The sequence below is a fragment of the Puntigrus tetrazona genome, chromosome 1 (assembly GCF_018831695.1).
Source record: "Puntigrus tetrazona isolate hp1 chromosome 1, ASM1883169v1, whole genome shotgun sequence".
Lineage (NCBI taxonomy): Eukaryota > Metazoa > Chordata > Actinopteri > Cypriniformes > Cyprinidae > Puntigrus > Puntigrus tetrazona.
Genome location: NC_056699.1, coordinates 19,767,000 through 19,785,682, shown reverse-complemented (window position 1 = coordinate 19,785,682; position 18,683 = coordinate 19,767,000). Strand labels below are relative to the sequence as shown.

Sequence of the window (18,683 nt, the reverse complement as noted above, 5' to 3'; positions counted from 1 at the left end):
AGACTTTTATTTTGACAGATGTTGCGGAAGTGGATTTTATCGCAGAGGGGCGGTTGTAAGTGGCATCCTGCGCTTCTGATAACACTGGCTATCGCTCTCATTCATAGCGGACTCTTCGCGCCGAAACACTGAATGACAAACCCATCCGCTTAAGCCACAGTTGACCGAAATATTGCCAATATTCATTGAGCTGGAGGTGAGTGAACGAACACATTTTTTTGATAAACACTATAAACGTTGAACATGCAGACAGCCATCATCATCATCATCATCTTCTTCATCATCATCGTCATCACCCAGCTAACGGTATCGCAGCTAGCCATAGGGCGTTATTATAATGTCACACATTGGTATACATTTTTGTAAATAGTACTACTTAAAAATATATATAAAATTTATGATTATTTTAAGAAACCCAAAACAGCGGAGAGCTGCACGAAATTGTGATTAAATGTAAAATATGCTGAATATTTTTAAAGAATGAGATATTACTCGCTTTTTTTCTGCTGGCATTACGTCTGCTATTTGCTGTTCTGTTCAACTGCCAGTATTTAATGAAAACAAGTTTTGCGAATAGAAAGAGCTAGTGAATATTAAGCTTCTCTTCTGATGGCAGATGTGGCGATCAATATCGGGGTCAACGTGTCGTAAGATAATACGTTACGCCCCAGAGTAAAAAACGAAATAAATAAAATATAGCTTTTTTAAAGTACGTGTTTTTTTTTAAATTGAGGTGGGTTTTTTTCTTTTTCTGTAGATGAAGTTGTGGTGGGGCTGGACGTGTCTCTTGTTGCTCTCCATCTCCATGGTAACATGGGCCCAGAAAGAAGAGCTGGATGATGAAGAGGAGGCTCAAGTGGAAGATGGAGATGTGGACATGGAGACAGACAGCGGGGAAAGCACTGAAGCAGACGCCAATGTGTCTTTTGAGGTAAGTCACCATCCCGAATAACAAGCAAAATGCAAACCAAAAGCGAAATGCGTATCAGTGATCATCCATGATCAGTGTTCAGTCTAAATAGCTTGGACACTGTGCTATATCATGTCATTTGTAAATATTCATTATTTGACGTGCATAGGTAACATACAAGACCCCAGTTCCAACAGGAGAAGTGTACTTCACTGCGACATTTGATGATGAGTCTTTGAGCAGGTTTGTGAATCTTACCAGGTTTTCATGGCACAAATTATTCTCAAAGCAAATATGCATGGATCACAAACCACAAATTATTCCAAAAATTGAGGTCTTGTAATTCATGCATGTTTTCTTTGAGATTACCTTTATTTAAACGTACTTCTAAACATTGACAGTAGTTACATTTAGCTCATATACACATGTAAAAATACAGCGTCTCTGTGGGTAAACAGGCCAAAAATATTGATTGTTGATTGTATATTAAATATGGATAGCACTCCACAGATTGTTGCCCAATCAGTAATGACTTATTTATCACATTTGTATATTTTAAATATATTCTATTCACATTGCATGTTTTTTTCCTTAGTATTTCTCTAATTTTTGTTAGCTTTTTCATGTTTTTTTTTTTTTTTTTTCAGCTGGCAGGTGTCAAAAACAATGAAAGAGGATGCTGATGAAGATATTGCAAAATATGACGGTTCGTTTTTTACCATGATATCCATTTAAAAAAAATTTTGAGCATTTTTCTGAAGCCTTAAACGCTTTTATCTTTTAAAAAAACATGTTTGTATGTGTTTTCCATGCCTGTAGGTAAATGGGAGGTTGAGCCCCTGAAGGAAAACAAGGTGCCTGGTGATCTGGGGTTGGTCCTGAAATCTCGTGCTAAGCACCATGCCATCTCTGCTCTGCTTAACAGACCCTTTGTGTTTAAGGACAAACCCCTTATTGTCCAGTGAGTGGGCTTCTTTGATGCATTTTCTGTGATATTTGAAAAATAAAGCTCGTGCATTCTAACAAAAACCACTTTATGCAGATATGAGGTCAACTTTCAAAACGGAATTGACTGCGGCGGTGCTTACATCAAGCTATTGTCAGACTCAGAAGATTTAGACCTGGTATGTTCACTGACCGCTTTATAAGAACAGAAAAAGTTTGTAAAAACATAACAGAAAAAATGTAAATAGGTTTTACACAAATTGAAACGGTAAGTATTGGATTTGAATATAAAATTGCTATTGTAATGGCAATAACAAGTGGTTTGCATATTTTAGAGATGATGTGTATGTTTTTGGTTTCACAGGAGCAGTTTCATGACCGGACACCATACAGCATTATGTTTGGGCCGGACAAATGCGGAGAGGACTACAAACTGCACTTCATCTTCAGACATAAAAACCCTCTTAATAAAGATGTGGAGGAAAAACATGCCAAACGACCAGACGTTGATCTAAAGAAGATCTACATCGATAAAAAGACTCACCTTTTTACTCTGGGTGTGTACACTTACTTGTATTTCTATAATGGAGAGCATGTGGAAACTCTTTAAATTGTTGTTATTATATAGATGTAATAAATGTTATAATAATCTAATTATTCAATTGCAATAACTGGTGTTGAAATCTAAAAATGATTTCAATATCCATATTATATATGATATGTGACAATCACATGAAGCCGTCTTTTGTTGTTTGTGCCTGCATGCAGTATTTTTTAATTTTTTTATTGAATAATTCAACGATAAATCATATATATTTGTACTCCCTTCTCCGTTTCTCAGTTTTAAATCCGGACAATAGCTATGAGCTGTTTATAGACCAGTCCAGTGTTAGCAGAGGAAGTCTGTTGACAGATGTCGTCCCGCCTGTGAACCCTCCAAAAGAGATCGACGATCCCAAAGACTCCAAGCCAGAGGACTGGGATGAGAGAGCCAAAATCCCTGACCCGGAAGCAGTCAAACCTGAAGACTGGTGAGATCTATGAATAAGACAGAATGGACCTGGCAGTTTGGTCTTTTTATTTGCATTACTTATTTGCAAACTACTTTGTTGTACCTATTACCTTCGCTGTTATGTGTTTCATTTCATAGTCATAGTTACAAACATGGTATTCATATGAGTACAGAACCATGTGAATTTATGAAGCCACATTATCTTTAAAAATAGCAGCAGTGCTATGTCAAAAAGACCACCGTTTTATCTATCTAGGGACGAGGAGGCCCCAGCTAAGGTGCCTGATCCTGATGCAGTGAAGCCTGATGGCTGGTTGGATGATGAGCCAGAGTTTGTGCCTGACCCCACTGCAGAAAAGCCCGAGGACTGGTGAGAAATAAAGTCCTTCATTTAATCCAGAGTCTTGTGGCAGTGCACAACAAAGAGCCTCTAATGAGAATCAATTTATTTGCCACTTTAAATATTCATAAGAACATTTTTTGCATGGAAGTACCGTAATGATGTGTGAACTCTAGACTGGGATTCTGCTTTGGGAGGTTTAGGTCTTTTTATGGACAGTGGACTCCCAAAGCTTTTTTATATTCAGTGCGTTGCTCGGTTCACAGCAAAGAAAGAAATGAACTTTTTCATTTGCTGGGTAAAACAGTGAAGAAAAAAAATATGAAAATATTTTATATAAGAAAAATATTTGGGCTCGGAATAGCAAGGGTTAAACTGAATTTAAATTTTTATGTGAAATTATTCTTTTGGAATACAGACCAGACACTGACGTAAAAATACACTTTGGCCTTTTTTGTTAAACTGATAAAACTAAGAGAATTAATAATGAGGCAAATTGGGTTATTATAAAGTAATTCATTTGAACTACTTGTGAATAGTATGTTATTTTAATAGGCTAAATGACTGTCCTAACTACAACCTATAGACAAACTTGAGTCCAAGCCATGTTTTACCATGTCCTAGTGTATCCCTGAGGATGGAAACTTTGACTTTTACTAATTTCATTTTCTAGAAGTGAATTTTCACAAATTGAACAATATGAACGTTTACAGTATGCACACATTCATTCCTAATTCTATGCACAGAATGCTAAAAACTGCTCAAATTATGTTTTTGGTATTGTCACACCACAATTAATTTATCATATTCGCAATTCTAAATGTCAATATTTGACAAATGTTGAAGAGTTTCTTGGATATTACTATTGGTTGTTTTTATTGTGAGGCAATTGTCAAATATGATATTGCACTCTTACGGTTAAAATAGAATCATTGTCCTGGAATTCATGCTCGACCTTTATGAACAGAAAAATTCCCTGAGGCAGCTCAAATAAGAAAGTCTGTTATCTTTGGTGCTGCAAATTTTGTACAACGCCAAGTACATTATTATTATGCAATTATTCCATGGATTATATTATATGCCTCAGTCTAGCCCCTTTTATCTGATAGTATTGTTAGACAGTCATCTGTAGTACACTATGTAATACCCTATGCTTTCATTTTAGCTTTATTTCATCCTTTTATAGCGGCCTGTCAGTAAGATTATCTTCTCTCTGTCTCCTCTCTCTCTCTCTCTCTCTCTCTCTCTCTCTCTCTCTCTCTCTCTCTCTCTCTCTTCTCTCTCTCTCTCTCTCTCTCTCTCTCTCTCTCTCTCTCTCTCTCTCTCTCTCTCTCTCTCTCTCTCTCTCGCTCTCTCTCTCTCTCTCTCTCTCTCTCTCTCTCTCTCTCTCTCTCTCTCTCTCTCTCTCTCTCTCTCTCAGGGATGAAGAAATGGATGGAGAATGGGAGGCTCCTCAGGTGCCAAATCCAGCATGTTCAGCTGCTCCTGGCTGTGGTGAATGGAAGCCGCCCATGATCAACAATCCTCAGTATAAGGGCAAATGGAAAGCTCCTCTCGTAGACAACCCCAACTACCAGGTATGAACATCTGGAGTCTGGAAATGCTGCCCACATTTTGTTCAATACAATAAAATTTCACACTCAGCCTGAAATTTGACTTTAATGAGTTGGATACAATGACCAAAGATGTTTAAATATCACAAACAGCAACGTGTTCATTTACAGGGTGTGTGGAGTCCACGGAAGGTCGCAAACCCTGACTACTTCGAGGATCTTCACCCATTTAGGATGGAGTCATTTAGTGCTGTAGGTTTGGAGCTGTGGTCTATGACCTCTGACATTTACTTCGACAATTTCATTATTACCTCGGAAAAGGAAGTGGCGGACCGCTGGGCTGCAGACAGCTGGGGACTCAAAAAACTGGTGGCTAGTGCCAATGAGGTATGCCTCTGCTTCTCGCCCACATTTTTCTCTGGGCGTTATTGCTCATTGGGCTTTAGTTTGGTTGACATATTCAGACCGTTTCTTTCTATCTTAGCCTGGAGTGTTGAGTCAGCTGGCACTGGCTGCGGAAGAGAGGCCCTGGCTGTGGGTGGTTTACATCCTTACCGTTGGTTTGCCTGTTGGACTGGCTGTGCTCTTCTGCTGGCCAAAGGTACGTCCTGACCCCGCAGAGGAGATCCCACTGAATGCAGAATAAAAGATTTGATCTAGCAGGCCTGATGTATAGCTATATTTAGGCCGTCAGTGTTTTGCTGTGAATCATTTAGATGTGTGGGTACAGCGTAATAATTCATTACATAATCTGTTTTCATCACAACAGAAAGATTCTGTCCTGAATAACCACAATCAAAGCAGATAACAAGAGAAGCAGAATAAAACAAACACGCTGCCTACACACATGCACAATTAACTGTACACATTTGCATTGCATTTCCGTTTTACATGTATTCGTTTAACAGACTCTTTTATTCAAAGTTACTTACAAATGAGGATCGCAAAAGTTCATCCTGAGAACTGCTGGAACAGTGCACCAAAATACTGCACGCATCTCAAGTACTGTGTGAAGTTTAAAGAAAAACCTTTGTTTTGTTTTTTTTCGTATCATTTGCTGCCAAACAAGAACTGGCAATTACATTTTTTCTACAGCTAAGCATTTTAAGGTTGAAGTGCTATATTAACCAATCAGCATTTAAGATGGAAATCTAATGATTTTGTAGTAAGTCTTTAGAAAAGAGCTACTGTGTTCATGGCTGTACCCACCGTTGAGGTCCCAGAGGTCCAAAAATAATTGCCTAATAATAGCTGTACCTTGGGCAAAGATATTGTAAAGCACAGAGTGTTATATCAGTGCTTCAAGACAGCATTACTCTTACTTTTTATAGAAATCAAGTGTAAAGTCTAACATGTTGCTTTGGCCAGAAAGTGAGATAAGTAAGTAATCACTGTATATTTGACACTCGTGTTACGTTAGACGTTTTAAACCAAAAACAGTACAATGCAATCAGTACAGTTACCAGCATATTAAGCATAAGATTAACAACAAATTCTTGTGCATATTATATGCGTGAATTTAAAGAACTTAGTTACGTTCTCCTTTTAGCCTTTCTGTGAATTCACTTATCATGTGGTAAAATGTGTGGTTTTGAAAAGTGTGTAGGATGTGGTTAGCATTTGGCTTTTTTAAGAAAAGGTGTCTACGGTTTTTGTGTACTGTTATGTTCATGGCTGGTCTGTTCTGTTCTGTGGAATTCACCTAAAAATGTAAACTTTGTTATTATTTACATATTTACGTTTTGCCTTTGCATGTATTTTTTTGTTCACTGCCAAAGATAAAATAATTTATCTAGACATCCTAAAATGCACATATGTAGATCAGGGAAATGATCTTTTTTCCCCACAAACTTTTGGACCTCTGTATATAGTCATGACCGTCATCCTCGATCTCAGTAGTTGACCAATGTGAGAATCCTGTCTCAAATGCAGTGTTTGTTGTGTTGTGTGTTTGCTGTGCGACGAGATCCACTTATACAGACCTCATTACAGCTAGCTATTTTCTAAACATAACACGGTTGATAAATCTGGTTTACCTTGCTAACCCCATTTGATATATTGCTAAAGATTAGGGTGTTTAGGATTAGCTTGCAAGTACAAAATCCTCTTAATGTGTATTTATCATTGGTAGCATAGCAACAGGCAATCAGCGACCTGCCCTGAAGCGTTCTGCAGGTTTGTCACAGATATGAACAGGGTGGTGCACGTCTCTGTCCTTTTGGCCAACTCCTTCTTGAATATTCTCAGCTCACGCACTTGTATATGCATTGCAGAAGTCGGACGATGACTACGTATACAAGAAAATCGATCAGCCCAAAGCCGAAGCAGAGGAGGTAGCAGAAGAAGAAGAGGAGGAGGAAGACGAGGCAGAGAAAGGAAAAGATGAAGATGAAGCGAAAGAAGAGGAAGATACCGAAGCTACTGGTTTGTAAAATAGTTTAATGGTTTGCTATTTAAGTCATTTTTTGCACAGTTATACATGGTTCCTTTCTTTTCCGATTCCCTTTTCAGGTAATGAGAATGGCGAAGGGATGGACAACGACATTGGAAAAGATGGTGGAGAGTCAGAGGAGGAGGAAGAGGAGGAGGAGGAGGAGGAGGAGGAAGAAGAGGCCAGTAAGCCAAATGACACGCCCTCAGAGGATGAAGTAAGCAAGGTCACATTAGATCTTAGAGGTGTAACGGTACATGGATTTTTATAATAAATATTATGAATAAGTCGGAGTGATTGAATTCTAAAGAAACACCATGTGATTGTGCCATGTTTCAGTTTGCGCTGATTACGTAGATCCACTGACTGGTTGTTAGACTGACAGTTTTGGGTCTTTGCAGATGAAGGACGCCGATGAAGGAATTCAGAGCACAGGAGAAGAACCTAAAGCTGTGAGAAAGAGAAGAGTACGGAAGGACTGAAAATCCGCATTTTCCCCATGTTTCTTCCTCCCTTCTCTCGTTCCTTTGCCTCTTTTTGCTGCATGCTTTTGGCAATATGCCCTTCAGCATGCAAAAAAACGGCAAACCTAGCCGCTCTCCTGAAGAGGTCATTCTTCATCCAACTGAACCTCGCCTCCCCTCTTTCAGTCTTCCGCTTAGTTCTTATCGGTTACAGTTGGGATTTAGATACAAGAGTCAGACCTGCTGAGTTTTAGCTCTACGTTTTTTCCTTTTTTCGATTACGATTCAAGTAGTACTGGGCCAGTGTTTCCCTACTAGTAAGTCTGAATACTGTGAAGGGAAATGGATATTTTAGAAAGACGAGCTAGTTTATGATCACCTCAACGTTTTTAAGTTATTAAAAAAGGGTTCAGTTCTTTTGTGAGTTTTTAAGTTATGAGCTTTTTAACATGATCAAATCACTCTGATCGTATTTATTGTTTGTATCTTGTTTGAAAAATGATGCAATTGAGTTTAGATATAGGACCTTTTAATCTTGCATTCTACTGTCATTACCAATGTTAGCAGGCTCTGGAGGAGAGCTCCGTCAAACCAGGAGCCGTCTTCACCAAACATCTAGGTCAGTGAAGTGCTAGGAATGCAAATCAGTATTGCTTTTTTGGCATCGAAGAAAGTCGTTACGCACAAGTCAGAGCTGATCTCAGCTCCGCGTCATCACTGACACTCTAACAGCAGACCCAGACACAAGCACACTGAAAACAGACTGACCACCATGTATGAAACCATTCAGCTTCGGAAGGTTGTTTTTCAAGTGATGAACAGTTTTATTTTTCTGCTTTTTTTTTTTTTGGTTGTGTGTTCAGCCTTACAAGGACAGCCTTTTGTTTACATGTTTGCAAACTGTTCATTGCTCTTGGAAATAAATATTTACTATAAATTTCTGTGCACCATTGACATGACTTCACCGGGAACATTAGTTTGTGCAAAGGCATTTTATTAAAGGCGTAATTGTAACAAAATAAAATGTACACTTTCAGAACAGGCAGTACTTTACATCAGGTGCTTGCAAACATAAATTACACAAATCAAATTTTTCACAAAAATATTAAAAAAATTGAGTATGTAGCGTTGTGGCAGATGCTTCAATGTCACGTCAATAATTCATAGTAAGTGAAATCTCACATCAGCAAACTCTGAGCAAAGAGCAGAGCATCTGTCCTCATAAATGCCGCTCAAGCAGACACTTTAGAGCAATCAGATCAATATCACTCACAGACTCAACCTCGCTTCAGTCTTTGAAAGCAGTAAACACTAAAATCCATTTATTTCATCCATTTTAAGTCCCTCAATCCAAAGGACATGACCACGAAGAGCAAACTCTCCAACACAATGCTGCAGTTTGCACTGCGAGCCGGTTTCAATCGATTGATCCTGCTTAAAAGACATTGGGTTTGTGCGCTAGTCGGACCTTTTAAGATAAATCCAAGTATGAAAGTGAGTAAATGTCATTTGGTGAGTCAAAGGCCTTTTATAATGTAATACACGAGGAGGTACTTTGCTTAAACCAGTGGGTCAGGAAATTGCATACTTTCTGCAACAGCTGAGCAACTGTCATTAAGATAATTGCCAGTAACCTTGGTTTAAACAGGACAAATCACATGCCAAGTGAGGGAGGACTACTTTAGGTTATCCATCCTTAGCCTTCTACATCATGCACTTCCGTTATGAGATGTCATGCACTTTCAAGAGAACGTATCCGTGTTCAATCTTGCTGTACGTTGTTAATGCTAGCAGTGGAAAGCCAAAAGCTGAAATTCAGCATAACTATTTTTAAGAGAACCTGACTTTGGCTACTGTTTAAAAAGGTCGTGAAGTCGATGAGAGGGTCTGAGATTGATTATGTACCTGCTAAATGAGTTATACAGGAGTGGTATTACACCAGCTCTGTACTTATCTGATCACAGACTACGTCATGCATCCTGTAATATCTTGTAACACAGTTAGCTGACAGGAAAGGCAGCAGCTCAGTCCATTCAAGTATTACCCAAACCATGCTGAGAGATGCATTGGTAAATTGTACAACGAAATAAATACAAAACAAACAGCGGCTTATATGTATGAGCTTGAATGCCGGAAAGAGTAGACGATAGATGAAGTAGAAGTGATCCACATGTTATTTCCGTTTGCTTTTGGTGTCGGTGGTCTGAAACACGCTGGACGCAGACATGAGGTTCTCGATGTACTGACCGAGAACCTGGTTCTCCGATTTAAGCTTAAGGTTCTCCTCTTTCACCGCGTCCACACGCGCAGAGAGATCTAATGGAAACAGACAAAATACATTAGAGTGCTTTTTCCGGCAGCCATTTAGAGAGCCTGAGTGGATCAGAGGAAAATGGTTAGAGGAAAAACAGAAACATGACGGGGTGTATATTCTGTTACAAAACAAAACAGTGACGGTTAACCACTAATACAGCTGTACACTCAAAGACTTTTAAACCTTCAAGTGTGTGCTGAAGCTCCAACACTTGGTTTATGAGTCTCGTCTTCTCCTCTTGCTCAACTTGATTCTCCATATCTCCTGAAAAAACACAAGCACGTCTGAAATTGCTCCGAAAGCAACTTAAACTGAAGAAACAAGCATTTTTAACAACATTATATAATATATTGTTCAAATGTGTGTGCGATTTACCATCAATTTCACAGTTCATGGTGCTAACGTTACACTGGTCCTCTGGTCTGAAGCGCAGGGCTCTCTGTTCTCCGTCAGCTGAGGGAGATATTATCAGTGTGATATAAAATATACTTGCAATACAAACAGGTAATTATGTTTTTGGACATGTACAAAGGTCATTTCACGATACCACGCGAAATACAGAGGTAACTAAGCATTGTCGAGCTCTCAGCGCGTCAAGATACAGTTAGCTATAAGCTAACACAACAAACCATCGCCTAGCATAAAGAAATATAGCTCACAGAAAGCTAAGATCACTGTTATTTACATTACATGCCTAAAACGGAATTATATTGCTGTCAGTACTCGAGGAATGACATTTTAACTTTGTTTTATGAAGTTTTAATTCATGCCACCTCCACTTCTCGTGCATTATAGGCCGCTTTAGCAGCCTGGTTGCTGAAAGACATGTTAGAAGCAGGTTTAAATGACCCGGCAAAACAAAACTAAGTTAAATAATCAGCAACTAATGCAATTAATAAATACGCAATTAAATACAAAAAAATGTATAAGCCACTACAGAAAATAAACAAGGTCGCATGTGATAAAGTACGTTAACATAAGGAAACGCACACCGATACCGTCACGCAGTCCTACCTGATACAAGTCTAAATCAATCCGCGTTATTAAAGATGTTCAAAATTATTAAGCCTCCAAAGCTGATGTCAAGGTAATGATACAGAACATCCGTTACCTCATCGCTTCTCTGTTTCTCTCTCACACACGCTCTCGATACCGAAAAGTACCGACAGAGGGAGACAAAGCTCTCTGTAAATACGAGGCTACGCACAAAGCAATGCTGGTTACCGCATACTATTTTTTAAAAGAATAGTATATGAAAAGGAATGCAACATTTCTCCTCATTAGAATAATATTTGTTAAAACTGAACTTTCGTATAATAACCTCGTAGAATCATTCTGATACTAATTCTAAATAGTTCTGGTCAAATCTGTCACTTAAACTAAAACACAATAAAAACAAACAGCCAAACATTCAAATATTAGGAATCAACCACATGATGAAAGATTCTAATGAACTGTATTCTTAGAACTAGTGTATTTCTCATAAATGTCAGGATGGGCATCATATGTGTTAGCGGTGCATCACTTTATAGTAATACTTAAGGCTTTGTGGTTTATAATAGCATGTGATAACATGTTCATCTATTGGGGTATTCTGTCACAAAGGGTCAACATGTGTTATACCGTTTATGGTTTGCTGGTTAAAAATGGTTGTAATGTTCAAAAGTAACAAATTGAACAACCAGCTCCAGCCTCACCAACATCTTTTTTCCTCCTAAGAACAGAAGTCATAAAGGTTTGGAAACTACATTAGGGTGAGTAAATGATGACCGATTTTACATTTTTTGGTGAACTATCCCTTTAAAAATGACCGCTCCGAGTAGACATGAGTCATCTGAAATATGCAGCCTTTGTTCTACTTACTGACTGCTCTAGCAGTAGCTATTCACACATGCTTATACTGTATATGTGAGCTGGTCTCTGCACAGTCCCTGTACACAAGCACACACCTACTCCCTCTTATGGAGGTTTCTGACATGTGTTGACACAATGCCTCTCCATTCATTCCTGTATTTGGACAAGAAAACCACATGCTGCACAGCACTCAAGCATTTAGATGCTTAAGTAACTTGTAGCCTACTGTGGAAAGAATATACTTAATGCATGATTCAAAAAAATTAAGTGAAATAATTCTGGTACTTAATATTAGTTGTCTTTAGGTATTTATGTAAATAATAATAATAACTGGGTCTATGCACTTACTTGTGCGGCTGGTGAGGTGGGGTAGGGTAAGATTCGGCCAGGTTTGGTGGTACGGTTAGCTTTAATGTTTGGCTATGATCAACCATGCAATAATAGATGCAACTGCACAAATGTATCCTATGTTATTAAATGTGTTATTATTTGTAAAATACATGTACGGCGTAAAAACATGTGAGTGCACTGTATTAAATTATTCATATAAATGCAGTTTTAAAGGCAATATGAAGTGGGCAATGTATGTTACATACATTCATTTTTGAATCCAGGGCAGATTTTGTTTTCTTTTTCCCCAGAAAGACTGTTGAGGTTATTGTGGACTAAAACATACTGACATTTCTCATAAAGGGAACAACAACTTTTCAAATATTTATTTCTTTATTTTATTTATATATAAATGTTGGGTAAATGTGTTTTCAACTTGCTTTTCTGACTTATTGTGTTGTTCCTTATCAAAAAAATGAGTGGCTTACAAAAATAGTTTGAGTTTATATATATATATATATATATATATATATATATATATATATATATATATATATATATATATATATATATATATATATATATATATAGTGCGTATTTGAGTGCGTATGTGTGTGTGTGCATTTATTGCATTTATACTTTTTATTAACTTTTTTATCAAGTAGGTGTTTTTAAAATTTTTTGGGAATTGATTGATATATGCTCTATGTATTTGATTAAAATGAACGTCGCTTTCCGAAATCTACCAAAAATACAGCCTTTTTTCACACAATGTGAAACTGCAACAAGCTCAGATCAGTGAGGCCTATGGCCAAAAACGTCAAAAAAGCAAAATAAAGCCTGCGCTAACGCAAAGCAAACAAGTTGACCAAACGTTTGAGCCCAAGGTTTGGTGTTAATATACTCTAATGAGAGTGCATAATGTCTATCTGTGTGCTTCTATTCATGTACATTTCCCAGTGCTATCCCTGACAAAGAAAACTGGTTTCAGATCAGCTTTAAAACAAGACAAGGCAAGTCTTACCTGAATCATCAGCTAGCGAAATGTTAGTAAAGGTCCCATCATCCTCATCAACGTCTCCCTCCATAACCGAGAGCCTTTGCAAATGCGAGTGTAGCTTGCGAGCAAAACAACGGTTAAATGCCTTTGAAAAGGTCCTGTTGTCTTTATCTAGCTCTTTCTTCCTGAAAGGCTGTGTGTAGTTCGTCCGGCCTTACCCTCTCAATTATTCACCATCACCACGGTTACCAACCAGACCTGTGTGGTAACTCAGGTGACAAAGCTGAAGCAGACTTTAGGGCGACGCCTGCTGAGAGATCCAAAGTTCACTGCTTCACTTTCTCAGATTACAGTGAGATCCCCCCCAGCGCCACCTTCTAACCCAACTGCGCACACCTTTAACTTTCTCGCCCCATCTGTCTCATTTCATCTGTGCTGCAGTGTGACACATTAACTAAAGGAAGTGTCTGATGGCCTCACACAAACAAAACCACATGGCAGTGCTTAACTACGCCGACTTAATTGGTTTGCACTTTGATCAGAGTTGTAAAAAGCCTTAAGTATTACTACAAGCTACTGAAACGACTTGCCGTGATGCATTGATTGGCACTCTAGGTGCTTTCGTTCTTGTTTCATTTTAAGCTGCAGGCATAAGAAATGTTGACAGGCTTGCTTCTGATTCTAAAAGAGTTGAACTCAAACATCTGCAGAAACGGTTCTTATGCAAAGGCTGCATTTTTCATACCATAGCATGTCGATTCCTTATTCGTCTCAGTTCAGTGTATCTTCATGAAACGACAACAGACGTGGACTTCTAATGAAAAACAAATATTTCATGGGATCTTTAAAAGAATAGTTTAGTCCGAAATTTAAATTTGCTGAAAATGTACTCAACCACAAGCCATTCCAGATGTAGATGAGTTTGTTAGTGCGTGGGATAGATTCATGATTCGATGGATCATCTGCAGTGAATGGGTGCCGTCACAACGATGAAACAGTCTGATAAAAACAAGCAATCCGTACGATGCTCGTCCATCAATTATTGTGTTGTAAAATGTTGTGTTTGTAATAAACAAACCTATCATTAAGATATTTTTAACTTGGAATTCCATTGCCTTTGACTAAAATGCTGGTCCTTTGTCAATAAAGTTATTTTGTCTATATGCACAAACCAAGTACAGTTCACAAGCGAAAACAATCCAGAAAGGTTATCAACAAATATGATTCTGATATGAGAGGACAACAGGGGGTGGACTTTTTCCCTGGAGGAATCAATTCTTACTTTTTTTACGAACACGTAACTTTTTGCTTCACAAGACATTGACTGATAGACTGGAGTCATTTGGATTACCCGTGTATTGGTATGATGGTTTTATTATCTGTTTGGACTCCCCCATGCACTGCAGAGGAACCAATAGTGAACAAGTAATGTAAGCTAAATTATTATAATGCTAAATCTATTAACAAACGACATCTTTAAACATTACAATTGGAATATTGCAGTGGTGGGCCATCAGGGCCAGCGAAGTCTTTTCAAAATCACTGATTTAGTGCTATTTTTTTTCCCACGAATGTGTATTAAATGATCTCCAATAGAATGTTCTATTAATTTCATAATTTTTCTCTTCGTTGCGCTGCTTCCCGTAATGCATGTTCATATTACTGCTTTTATCCAATCATATTTCAGCAATCGTGTTGCAAGGGTCATGGAAATCTTTGAAAGGCCTTCAGAATCAGCAGCGCAGGCTTTTACATTTTTAAATCGATAGCGATGAAAACGTTGGATTAACCAATCAGATTTTGAGTTGGCAGGGAGCCATCTAGCAGGTCTACGATAACGTCAGCATTTTCCCGTCCTTTGATTGGATGGTGAGAGAGGGTACGAGTTACAGCTAACGAACAGCTAAATCGTATTTGTTTTGCGGTCTTGTTGAATTATATTAACCGAGTTTCTAGCTTTATTAGCATTTCTGTGTGATATTTATGGTTTCTATTACCGTGGCATTATTATTATTATTATACTGAAGACTGGAATATTGTTACATTTAAAAACGCGCATCGTACTTTTGATTAATATAATAGTTATGGCATTAAATGTTATAATATTACTATTGTTAGTAAAGAACATCTGCACAGAATCACATCGTCTTCTTCCGGGTTGGTTAAGAGTAATGAAGTCTGTCTTTTGGCAACAAAGCTTTGATAATCGTCTGACAAGTATGTGTGAAGTGCCACCTAGTGGTTAAAATAAAGCCTGTCATAAATTACTCAGGAATTGACAGTGTTTTCATCGTCTCCGTTGGTCTCTAGCTGTGCTCACGAAACACAGATGTAATGCTTGTCAAAGTTAATACACATACTTATGCATTATAGCTTCCTGTTAATTAGGTTAAATGTTTGTTTGCGCTTTTAATTCTGGAGGTAGTGTTAATCTTAGCAACACCAATTATCACACAACAACATGACTCCCATCTATTCGTCCTTAAAGTGACTGCATCGTCATTTTTATTAATACAAAACTCATTGATGTGATTCATTTAGATTGTACCTTTGAAGGTAACTCAACGACACATAACTGCAAATGTGCCAAGCTTATTCGAGTTTATATGTTGCTATTTCATACTGTAATATTTTTTGCCCAGATCTATGAATCAGTTCTTTTTTTGGAGGTTAGGGGTTTTATATGACAGCCGTACACTTCTGTGGAGGCCTGAGCATTTACAAGAAAGCATTTACACGGCAGTGTTAATGAAAGATTAACAAGCCTAATCAAAAGACATGAATGGACTTTTTTACTGAAGGAAATGTTGTTATGAATTCATATCGAAAAGAACAATTCAGAGTTAACATACTGTAATGCTGGATTTGTTTTTTTTTTTTACAAATACGCAACTTCACAAGACGCTAAACGATGAATTGCAGTCGTGTGATGTTTTTATCAGCTGTTTGAACTCATTCCGACGGCACCCATTCACCGCAGAGAATCTATTGGTGAGCAAGTGACGCAATGCTAAATTTCTCCAAATCAGTTTCCATGAAGAAACAAGCAGACATTTTCATTCCTTTAAAATGTGCAAAAAAAAAGGTTTAAGCTCAAGTCAAATTTAATTTGAGACATATGTTGGTATTTACAGCATAAATGTCTCTTCATATGGAAAGTGAATGAATGAAAAGGAAGGAGTAAGGAAATGATGAAGAGATGATGTGGGTGAAATGGTGAAGTCAGGAAAATAAAAGAGATGGAGGGAAGGAACAAAATGATATATTGACAGGAGATAAGAATTTGACAGATAGAAAATGGCCCAATAAGTGACAGAGGGGCAGATTGAAGCATAAACACTAATGGAGATGTATAGGCAGTCTCTCGTTCTCTCTCTCATTGCTTTCTGACTGCAAAGTTAACAGATGCCCACGGCTGGCAGTGGCTCTCTTGATGCTTGTAAAGGAGGCTCGACCCATCTGTACTGTGCATAAGCACAAGCAACAATCAATCCTGCACAGACCAAAATCAGCTTTGGGTTTAGGAACACCAGCAGAGAAATGAGAATTAATGTTATTTTTTGACTGGTGCAAGAGCAGTAATTAACCGTGTTACCGAACGCGTGCTGTGACGAGATCTCTCCCTGTACAACCAGAAACCTAAATGTAATGCCGAGAACAAAAAAATTGCATTTATATAAGAGTTCAAAAAACAAGAATGACTTGCATTCATTCAACATACCTTTTTAAAGTTCCGATAAAAGTACATGTCAAGAACATGCGATGTCTAGTGAGCCGCTCACTTATATATAATAATAAATTTAGCCTGAGTGATTCAATGACTTACTTTTTAAAGCAGTAACCTCCTCACTTCTCGATCTCCCGGTTCATTTAGAGAATTGAGATGTCTTACAAGATGGCTGAGCTCGATCGGTTTCCGGGTCACAGGATGGAGGACGGATGAGCGAGGAAACGAGGAGGTATATTGAGAAGCACCCCAAGGCGCTGGGCCGATACCTTTAGGGTCCATTTCGGTACCTTAAAGGTACCAAAGCTGCTCTTGACAGCTTTTGTACCTTTATTTCTGAGAGTGTGTTTTAATAATATCATGCAGTGGAGTACACACCTGAATGTGGTTTTCCGTTTTCTATTTTTCACACCAATTCCTCTTCCTCTTTCTTTTACGTGCCAAGCAGATTTTTCGCCACTATCAACAGAAATCCCGTTGCTGGTGACTATACAAATGACAATATGCTAACATAGCTTGTCCAGACCATAGGACACACCGGGGAGTGAAGGTGCCCCTGTGCCCACGTTTTAGTGAGCCAAGCCAGGGGAAGAGGAGGCGGCACTGAACCTGGCTCCAGTGCTTTGAGGCGTGACATCCAGCCGAGGTTCAGTCTGCCTGCACTGCAAAATGATGCAGTACAACTAAACCCCAGACACAGAAGACGTGTTCCAAATCACTTCCCGTCTGTGTAGCGCATGAAATCCCGCCTTATAATATGCTTAACAACAATGGAATCGCAAATCTGTGAGCGGTCTCGCTTTTTAATGAAATAATGGAGAAAAAGACAACAAATGCGAAGATAGTTTGTAACGCTGGTCACTTAATTTCTAGCACGTTGATTGGTCGTCTAAACGTGTTTAGATGCTCATGCTGAGCGTCTCATATGTATATGAATGTGTAAGAGAGAATTTGGGAGGGCTTCAGGAAGGGGAGTGCGAGGCGTTGTTGCGGCGACACTCTACAGGAAGAAGCTGTCGTCGTGGTGGAGTGCCAGGGCCATCTCCGCAGATGGTCTCTATGACATTATCACGTCATCTTCCTCGCCTGACAGAAACAAAAAAACAACCACTTTTGTAAGATCCGATGGAGTCTTTCTAATGATCTGTAGTTTGAACCTCCAAATGCTCGTTTCAAATTGTCAGCCATCACAGACTGTAAAGCAAATCCTGCTAATAATAGAAAAAGAATCATCAGTGCTAACAAGGAACCCCTTGGATACCCATGCCCCATTTAGCAGGGTACAGAGATGACTCGCATTTGTTGTTGTAAGGAAAATCACCTTAGTCTTAGTCTAACTTTTACATTTTACGCATTCATGACACCGCGTTGGTTTTGGTTATCCTGGTAAATACTGAGCTGTATGGACAAGAACATTTCTTAGCCAGGGAGTCAGGCCTCGAGATGACTCAAAATTATTTAAAGTAGACAAAACAGGCATAAGTAAAATAAATAAATAAAGACATGGGCTTCCCGCTGTCTTAAAAAGCCTGGATATAAATAGGACTAATTTTTAAAATGTTACATCTAGACCTGGAAAATAAAGTATATTTATAGAATCTTTTATTTAAAAAATCATAAAGAAGCTCTAAAATATTTTTATCAGGTAAATATTGTGAGTAAAAAATGTTTTTAAGGGGAGACACTGCAGTCAAATGATTTTTCATGCACCTTTCAAATTTGAGATTTTGGGCTTTTTGGTTTATTTTTTGTGGTGAAAAGAAAACATCCAAAAATGATGCTTTTATTTATTTGTGGCGATAG

The 18,683-nt window shown here is 38.3% G+C and overlaps 2 protein-coding genes across 5 annotated transcripts; one reads left to right on the top strand and one right to left on the bottom strand.

The window, feature by feature from the left end:
* The first annotated feature begins 35 nt into the window (after positions 1-35).
* Positions 36-8,592, top strand: clgn (calmegin). Its single transcript, XM_043251231.1, has 15 exons — positions 36-196; positions 758-931; positions 1,080-1,153; positions 1,558-1,616; positions 1,730-1,871; positions 1,953-2,034; positions 2,220-2,412; positions 2,697-2,886; positions 3,124-3,237; positions 4,628-4,784; positions 4,932-5,147; positions 5,245-5,361; positions 7,034-7,184; positions 7,272-7,408; positions 7,593-8,592. The coding sequence occupies exons 2-15, from the start codon at positions 758-760 to the stop codon at positions 7,671-7,673; spliced, it is 1,887 nt and encodes a 628-aa protein (XP_043107166.1). The 5' UTR covers positions 36-196; the 3' UTR covers positions 7,674-8,592.
* Positions 8,593-8,632: 40 nt separating this feature from the next.
* Positions 8,633-13,399, bottom strand: scoca (short coiled-coil protein a). Of its 4 annotated transcripts, none has more exons than XM_043251365.1 (4): positions 13,178-13,399; positions 10,345-10,422; positions 10,153-10,233; positions 8,633-9,971 (listed from the first exon to the last, which is right to left on the bottom strand). In XM_043251365.1, the coding sequence occupies exons 1-4, from the start codon at positions 13,239-13,241 to the stop codon at positions 9,829-9,831; spliced, it is 366 nt and encodes a 121-aa protein (XP_043107300.1). In that variant the 5' UTR covers positions 13,242-13,399; the 3' UTR covers positions 8,633-9,828. The 4 variants fall into 4 exon arrangements, with proteins under 4 accessions (XP_043107300.1, XP_043107317.1, XP_043107308.1 ...); XM_043251382.1 differs by lacking the exon at positions 13,178-13,399 and adding an exon at positions 11,081-11,148; XM_043251373.1 differs by lacking the exon at positions 13,178-13,399 and adding an exon at positions 10,984-11,134.
* Between the last annotated feature and the right edge of the window lie 5,284 nt (positions 13,400-18,683).